The sequence below is a fragment of the Electrona antarctica genome (genome assembly GCF_951216825.1).
Source record: "Electrona antarctica genome assembly, chromosome: 19".
NCBI lineage: Eukaryota > Metazoa > Chordata > Actinopteri > Myctophiformes > Myctophidae > Electrona > Electrona antarctica.
The window spans coordinates 15,829,304-15,838,882 of NC_136800.1; the positions used below are offsets into that span (position 1 = coordinate 15,829,304).

The 9,579-nt window shown below is 41.9% G+C and overlaps 1 protein-coding gene across 1 annotated transcript; it reads right to left on the bottom strand.

The window, feature by feature from the left end:
- Positions 1-1,938: 1,938 nt before the first annotated feature.
- Positions 1,939-8,268, bottom strand: grk7a (G protein-coupled receptor kinase 7a; the record flags this gene model as incomplete). The annotated part of the gene is made up of 4 exons (XM_079529427.1): positions 1,939-2,284; positions 2,879-3,159; positions 6,668-7,123; positions 7,684-8,268. 4 exons carry the CDS (start codon positions 8,266-8,268, stop codon positions 1,939-1,941), a joined length of 1,668 nt encoding a protein of 555 aa, XP_079385553.1.
- Between the last annotated feature and the right edge of the window lie 1,311 nt (positions 8,269-9,579).

Genomic DNA, 9,579 nt, shown 5'->3' on the forward strand with positions numbered 1-9,579 from the left:
GTGGATTTGACCGAGTACGCAAGGCCACATGGATAAGGCTTGTTATCGTCTTATCAGCTAAGACTTGAACTCTGTAATTTACTCTTGCTAAAGTTGGACCATTGCCTTGCTGCAGTCAGCATCCTTAACAAGATTAACACTGTAAATATATCTTTAGGCTTTACTACAAAATGAGGCTTCAGTACTTTCTCCTGTAAAGATCAGAGATGGGGACATGATGTTCAAGAGCTCTGACATATGTGAACTGTTTCAATCATAAAGTCTTACACTTCTCTCTCTCACACACACACACACACACACACACACACACACACACACACACACACACACACACACACACACACACACACATGCGCGTGCACAGTAACACACACACACACGCACAGTCATGCACACACGCACGTACGCACACACACACACACACACGCACACGCACACGCACACACACACACACACACACACACACACACACACACACACACACACACACACACACACACACACACACTTTGCAACAACAAAACAAAAAGCTGGTTTTTAATGTTTTTATTCAAATAATTCAACATTCCAGCAAATCCCTGATTTACAACTTACATTCCTCTAGAATTCCTCTCATATTTACAAGTATATATTATATATTTAAATATATTTTTTATTTATACCATTATGCAACATTAACTGTGAAAACTTACTTTATCAAATAAATACCCTGAGCCATAAAAATTACAATGATGAAGATGTTTTTGAACTGGCCCAATTCTCTACATTTTCTCAAACATCACAAGCCAGAACCCTTAAAACCAGTTAAGTCCTATATCTCATACCATTGTACAATGGTGGCACATGCAAAAAGGTTTCGCCTACAATGACATGGCCAAAGGGGACGCCAGGTTGAAAGTGGTAGTACCATAATGTTTGGTGGATGTTGAGGTTCTATTGAATCTAGTCCATAGGAACAGATTCCTGGTACAGGACCATTAATTGCTGGCTTTGCTCATTTCCTCTGATTCACCCAACATCCCAGGCCTGAGTTGAGCCGATGGTCATCATTCTCCATTTGGTTTCACTTTCACTAACACCTAAAATGTGAATTAACCACATCTTTTTCTCTCTCTCTCTCGCTCTCTCTCTCTCTCTCTCTCTCTCTCTCTCTCTCTCTGTGTGTGTGTGTGTGTGTGTGTGTGTGTGTGTGTGTGTGTGTGTGTGTGTGTGTGTGTGTGTGCATAGATTTACATATTTATATACATATACAGTTATTTATTTCAGTACAATATTTTGATGTTTTTATTTCGTTTTTTGTTATTAAAATAAAAACAAAAAAACTAATGTTGTACTGAGCGTTTCAAAGATCCAGTGATTGACCTGCCTTGTTGGTCATTCAGTATGCCAGCATGTACTACAGGCGGCAGTGACCTCTTGAACAGCTATATCTGCCATACTGCAGGTGATTAGATAAGCACCTGCAGTATATAAGCACCTTAACAGGAGAATCAGTTGATTTCATTTCAACTCAAACTCACTCGATCTCCTCTCTTTTGTAAAAAACAAAAAAATGAATTCACTTAAAACTGCAACCCATAACGTTTTGCGTGTGAATAAAATAATATTTTTGACCGATCTATATGACAGAGTAGGTTACAGTATGACAAACACAACTTGCGGTGGTTGTAGTTGGTCTACCTGTTCTTCTATTGAGACATTTATACTCTGTAGTCGGGTAGGACCGCTACTGGTTGAAACCTAATATATCCTCTGTCCAATCAGACTTTCTTTATTAACTGGGCAGTAAAAAATTCAGCACTCGACCAGGAGATCCAGCGTCGATTCCCAGGTAGGACATAAAAGTTACGGATTGCTGTCCAGTACAGTACTGTACCCAAACTTGATCTTATCGTTGTTACTGCTGTGTGGTCGGTCACATGGTGAATTCATTGCCACTCACAGCAATATACACGTGCCAGATTTACCCTCATCGCCGCCTCCCATTCCTGCTGAAGACTCTTTCCTAGCGGGGTCGTTGAGCTCTTTGAACAGTCCGCTGTCAAGCATTTCCTGCTGCCACTGAATAGACACGGCACCTGTGCTGAACTCCTTGAAGAATTTATCATCTTTGGCATCAAGCATGATGCCTTTGATCTCAGAGAATTCGGCGATGTCGCCTGTATCCTTGGCGTACACAACATTGGGCTTGGGCACCCATGGAGGTTTTACCAGCCCAGCCTCCAGACGCTGGAAGTTGATGGCCTTGAACCACGCGTGCTTCCGAGGGTCTTCCATGTTATTCCTAATGAGAAAGAAAAGAAAGAACTTAACCCTTGCATCATGCTGTGATGCTTGTGAATCCAGTCAACTAAATATAGCTTTTAAGAGGTTAAAGGAGGTGTAACTTAAGTGACATTTCTTAGTTAAAGTAGGTGTTTGAAAGCTCAATACATCATTGCTATAGAGCAGGGTTCCCCAATTATTTCCCCCCGGGGGCCAAATTATGTCAGGGATACCAAGCCGAGTCAAAAACGTCTTTACTTTCATTCACATTATTATTCAACTCCTATAAAGTACATAACACTGGTAACTCAAGTTAACCACTTGAACACTAGCATCTTTATTCTGAGCATGTCATAATATGAGATTAGATTGCCTATTTTCGGTGAAGAGATTTGATGTAAGGAGGTGGCCCTGGGAGACCCCGGTAAACCCAGTATAGGGTTGGCTAATGATGACTGGTTAACTTGCTTAAACTTTGAAAGAGTTTGTGGACAAAGTGAAAAGGATCACAGAAAAACACAAAATTATCTCAGTATTATAACACATTCACAAAACAGTGTGTCTGTTTCTGAGAAATGTTGTCACATTTGTTTCGTCAACACCCATCACATACTTCATTCCCAGGCGCTCCTCAATCTTTTTCTTGAGGAACTGCTGGATGATATCCTTGCAATTTGCATCAAGGAATTTGTGATCATATTTGGGCTCCTCGTTCTGGATGCGGCGCTGGACCTCTTCTTTCTCAACCTTCACCTTCTGGCTCTCAGCACCTTTAAAGGGAGTGTAGCCACACACCATCTCATAGATACTGCAGCCCAGAGCCCACCAGTCCACAGATGTCCGGTATGCAGTTTTGGTCAGAAGCTCAGGGGCCATGTATGCTCCTGTACCAGCCTGGGGAGAGGTTGCAGAGAAGGGAAAGTAAGAGTTAGTAGAAGATGAGGGGATAGATGGGGAAGCATGTGTCACTTTATTGTACTGGTCAGTGGTCAGTCTATGACAGAAACAAATGCAAATGTTCAAATGCAAATGGGTTAACGCTGTCAGCTTGCTTATGGCATTGATTAGTTTGAGTGAAAGAGATATTGAGACTTGAGAGAGATAATATTCTGACATAATTTTCATTTTTTATATATTTGTTTCCAAGATTACTAAAATGACAGCGTCTTGCACATAAGCAAGTAAGTAACCTTGGGAGCTGTTTCTGTAGCGTGAGGCAGATGGATGTATAAGTACACCCTCTGGACATGGCGCTAGTATGTCACAGGAAATGATCCCCAATCCAGCCCTTGTTGCAAGTGCTAGGCAGAGAGGCACAAGGTACAATTTTCATAGTCAACCTCCAAATCTCTGATGGCAGCCATCTAACCACAAGGCCACTAGTAAAGAGTCTTTCACATCATATTGTACCTATCTGCTGACGTACCTGCATTATGCTAATGCTCCATTTATCTGAGCTCTGCCATCATGTCTGTGACATATTGAATTATACTACTTTTTTAAGGCAGGGCTGATAACGGCATCATTAAAATGTAGAATTCTCATAGATCCCTTTAGACATTTTATATTATTGGAGAGACGTTGGAGTATGTAGTGTAATTTAAAATGTAATGATGTAAATGTGAAATTGTACAGTTTATGGGGATTCACAGTGAGAACAAGAAAGGGCTGAAAAGAGAGGGCAGCTGGTTTCAATGTTCAGTGTCTCTTTATTAGCAGCTAGAGGGAATATGTTTGTGTAGACTGGAGATTAAGCAATACAAGGTTAACAAGAGTTAAAAACAAGGCATTCCAGCAATACAAAAAGCATCAAAACAAATACTTAAAACAAGTAATGCTGAAAGAGGATCTCAGTCAAAGAAAACACTATATAACAAATTATTGATTGATTGACTGATTGATTGATTTATTGATTGATCGATTAATTGATTGATCGATCCATCCATCATTGACTGATTAATTTGGCACACTATGACTGCTAATATACTGTGCATACAGTTCTTTCTCCTGCCTCCTAAAAGCTTACAATTAGTTTTCTCTCCGTTTCGTTTTCTGTTTCACTCTCACTCTGCATCTGACCACAACTGCAACCTGGTCACCAGGAGCTTAATGGTAATCGGCTACTACCTGTCAAGAGTCATGTGTGTCTATGCTGACATCTTCTTACACACAGTTTGTCCATATCTGGACGTCATCATAGCTCCCAGCAGTCAGACACACACAAGGTGCCACAGCCATGTATTATAGCCCTTCCTCAAGTGCATGTTGATCGCCACAAAGCAGCCTACCCATGAATATAGATATATTATATTCATGTGCGTGCACTTTGGATATGAGAGACATCTGATTTTTGGACATTACTGGTACTGTATTTAAGAAATTGTCCAATTACCAGATCAGGTCAAATGCAATACTGTCTATTGCACCTACCTACATCTGGCCGATGTGTCACCGTTTCCCAATACTCCCAAATTCTCCCAACCCTTTGAAGGATTATATATTTAACAATGGTCAAGGCTCACTACCAGGTCTTCTACTTTCTATCTCGCCTAATGTATAACTTAAACTGAATGGCATGGCATCGTTCATCTGTCGGTTCAACCACATGTGAATATATACATAGCCAATCCAATACCTGAGCTAAACTGAAAATAATCTAGGTATAACCAGTTTATCAGTTTTTAAATCCCATGTTATTTAAGTCCACCATTCCATGGATGCCTGAAGAAGGTCAGTAGACCGAAAGCTTGCAAAATAAATACTTTGATATTGCGCAGATGTGTGTGTGCGGAGCTTCCCCCTTTTTTCATTATCCCTTTGTGACTCCAGCACCTCACTTAAGTTTTTTCAGCAGATGCGCGGTGGTTCTTTTTACTTTTAAGTCCACTTCCATTGAAATGTCTCAGTCCTATATCTACACATACTGTAGGTCTACTCCACATACGTTTTTTACCTGATTTCGTCAGTGAGATCAGGGACAGACTTGTGTAATGCCCACAAAGAGGATTAGGGGACCAAAGCCAGCCTTGCTCGTGGGGTGTGTAACCAAGTCACCCTGGCTGGCCACGGAGCATCAGAGAGGAGTATTGGATAATGAGCTTACTGGACTTTCCAGGGGCTTACTCTTTGCTACTGCAAGTAAGTCCAAGAGAAACTCTGCAAGTCTTCCATGTTTCTGAAGTTCTGTAGTCTAGTGCAGGTAATTTTTTATAGCGTGCAATTAAATGTGATTAGACTTTATGAGCAACAAGAAGAAAATATTGGCATCTTAAAAAGCATGTTTAAAACATTGTTTCAATTTATTTGTGAGTGAAAACACATTTAATTTGTTTTCTGTCATTGTTTTCCATTAACAAATGTACTCCTCTTTCATATAATAGAAATTCCACAATCAGTCAGCCTGAGCCAATCACGTCATTTAACCCTTTGTCCGTAAAATGTAGTCATATGATTTATTTGCACGCTGTCTTGACACTTTCATCTTCTATATTCTTAAGAGATTCTCATTGTGTGTGAATTGACAAAATGTGAGTCACATGATGCTGATGTGATGCTGTTCTGAACATATTATGCACAGAGATTTCAACCTGTTAAAGTTATTTTGGGAACTGAAACATAAGGGTCACAAGGTCACAGTTTCACCCACAAACCAAGGACAGATTTATACAGCCCCAGTCTGAGATAACCTTCACCTGAGCCAGCACCGTTCATTCCACAGCCCCACACAAAATGGTTGCCTATAATTGGCTGGGCTATAATCTGACTTCGCAAGGATCAAATTAGTTGTGTAAAGGAAAAGGATTCAGGGACTCACTGGAGATAATTTTAAGCAAGACAGTAAATCCTTGTCCAGATTTGGTCAGTGGAGAGAGTGGGAGAACAACAGCACCCCATTCAGTATTTAGCTTTAGTGCTGTCTTCTAGTAGCTATAATGGCAGACAGTACTGGAATCTTCTCTTATGTAGTTGTTTGCGTCTGTGTGTATTCTTAAACGAATCCCCTCCCACAGTCTGGTGACTTATGACTTATGAAAAACCTTGCTCTTATGAGCTCAGCTGCAGGTGGCCAATGCAAGATGCATGGGTGTCCTTGCCTGGCCTTGAACAACTGGCTGCACAAAAAGTGCACATGTCTTCTCTGAAGACATCTTGAAATTACTAATAATAATATAATACTTTAATTCTAATGTATGGTTACCATCATTGTTCCTCATCTCCTCATGTTAGTGCCACCCTTTTGGCTGTATCATACAGTAGCATTGCATGGTGTATATACGTATGCCCAGTTGTACTCGTAATCGTACAAGGGTGTCACTTGCCAGAAAGAACAGATTTTTCTTGTCATCTAGTGAATCTGTTCTTGTTTGCAAGCAACAAGGTATGAGTTAGACATTTTACTCACCATATGGTTGCAGGTCTTATCTGGCTCCAACTCTATAGCCAGACCCAAATCTGAGAGGCGGCATTGGCCTTCGTTGTCCAGCAGCACATTCTCGGGCTTCATGTCGCGGTATACGATGTTCATGTCATGCAGATGCAGGATCCCGGTGGTGATCTGTGCCGTGTAGTGAATGATGCGCTTCATCTCTATGCCCTTGTCCTTGCCCAGGCCATCGTACCCAATGTTGTAAATGTGGTACCTGAGGTCTCCGCCGTTCATCAAGGTCATGACCAGGCACAGGGATTCCTTTGTGTCATAGGCGTATGACAGGTTGACTAGGAACAGGCTGTTGACCTTTTCCAGGATCTGCTTCTCCAACAGAGCCATCTTCTCGCCATTTTTCTTCTTCAGGCGCTTCTTGCACAACTTCTTGCATGCATACATCTGGCCTGTGTTCTTCACCTGTACGGCAGCAACCTGGAGAAGCAAGACAACATGTTTGTGAGACTTGGTTCTTGAAGGCCAAGCGCTGCTCAGGTTCTTATTGAAAATGTATCTAAATGCTATTGTGAATTGGTTGAAAGAGCCGGGTTGCCCATAAAGAAGTTATAAGTAGTGCAAACTTTAGCAGGGCCTTTTCTTTATGAATTCATGCCTTTCAGTCGTACCACTTATTTCCATCTACGGTATGTTATAACATAATATCATCAAGCCAATTTAATGTGTCACCATTTGGATTATAAGGATTTAACCAGTTAAGAGGTTGGTTACTGCTTGCTCTTTTGTAGCTTTGCCATTATCTGTGGATAGTAAATAAACTATACAGTATTCATACTACATGGACTTCACTTTGACCTGACCCCTGTAGACAGAATAAATCCAGGTGATTGTGTCAGGTTACATTTCTTGTCACTGAACTTCCTTATATGCATCAGACTCTTCTCTTGCTAAAGTAAAAGTTTATGGTATCTATTATCTGTGACGTTTTCAGTTAACCGTTGGAATAATGATTTACGATCGCTTGCACATGCACTTACCTCTCCGAATCCTCCCTTGCCGAGAGTTCTGAACTCATAGAAGTATTTGTCACTGATGGGCTGTTTCTCAAACTCTTTCCACTGGAGGAATTTATCATAGAAGGGGCTGGCCTGGTAATCTGTGAAGGGTTTGCCTTTTAGATAGTCCTTCACGGCCTCCCAGACTGTGCCTTTCATTACTTCATCAAAGTCCTTATCTGTCACAGCCTTGCATTTTGTCGCGTGGTCACCAGTGATGAAGGCTGGAGGAGCCTTGCAGTACTTGTTGATAATGGTCGTCCGTTGCTTGTCTTTTAATGCACCTTCAGCCAGATCCCAGTCATACATGTCGTCCAGAAAGTCAGCAGCCTTCTTAAAATCAGGGGTGTTGGCCAGATACAAGCGGAAAAACTTCTTACCAATGGGCTGCCTCTCACAGACCTGTTCGAAATCCTTTTTAATAGCAGCTCGCACTGCAGCCAATTGATCAGTCTTGGGGAGAGACAAGCTCCGGCGGCGCTTTTTCATCTCTTTGTCATCCCCACCCTGGGCTTTGAGGTAGGCCGTGTTGGCCACCAGGTTATCCAATCCTCCCATGTCACACATCTTGGCAGCGGTATCTGTTTGGTCCCCCCTAAGTGACTGGGTTCTTCAATGGCTCCCTAGGAATACCCTCACACAGCCGGTGCAGTGTGTGTTTCGGGATTCGCGTGTGAAAGTGCAGCTCCCTCCAAAGCCAGAGCGCAAATGAGCCGTTTCAGCAAACCTACCTGGAAACCTAAGGCACACCGACACCACCCAGGAATTAGTCATTTAGAATTATAAATACCTGGGAGGGATTTAGACTTAAGGATCTTTGTGTGGTCTATTCGAGGATAGTGTTCACAGAACGGGAGCCCTAAGAGGGCTCTGTCCTAAGAGGCTTTGGGAGCCTCTATATTTGGTCGTGGTGTTCAACTTCAGCTAGTGGTCCATTGGGTTCTATTGACTAACACCCACTGTACGGCTGAGACCATGCCCAGAGAGACCAAGAGAGCAGAGATACACATTTGCATGAAACTGGACGCCACAACTACTGTATAACGACAACATCCGTGTGGATGCTCACATAATTAGCGTTCACACCCATGTGAAGTGAGGGGCGCTCTTATCATCATACATCATCATACATCATCTCATTCCGGCCAATCACAATTTGCGTCCTCACGTTCGTCTTCAATGTTTGTGTTTACACAAACACTCAAAGCTGGCCATTCATTGTCAATGGCATTCAATGTGTGTGTTTGGACAAACACTCAAAGCTGGCCATCAATGGCATTCAATGTTTGTGTTAGGACAAACACTCAAAACTGGCTAGCTCCCCTCAAAATAGGCAAACATATGTTGAAATTTCATTTCTACTGTAGATCTTCTACTTTCGGTAAAGAGATAGGTGTAGAGGGGGAAAAGGAGGGGGCCTATGATATACCCTTGGGGGACCCCGGTCAATGAAGAATATGGTTTAAGTGGAATTAAGTATATGGTTTAAGTGGTTGATTGGCCAATAGCAGTAAACAATGGCTTTTGGATAAGTCAGATCACAGCCCTTTTCACCATCCTCTGTCTGTCCATATCTCTCCCTCAGTGGCAACAGAGCAGGTCACTTCAGAGTTTAATCCTAATCTGTCTGCCATCTCTCTCATCACCCTCCCCATTATAATTATCCACTTTCTCACAGAAATACTGTATGCTCAACATAATTACTTCACTTGTCAATCATATGTTTTATTTTACACCTACCGATTTTACACCTACCAATAGCTAACAAAAAGGAAGTGCTATCAAGATACTCTACTGTATGTGCAGTGATTCTCAACCTTTTCAAGCCGTGACCCCCAAAATAATCACCTTTGAACTGGAGACCCCCCCACCCTGATA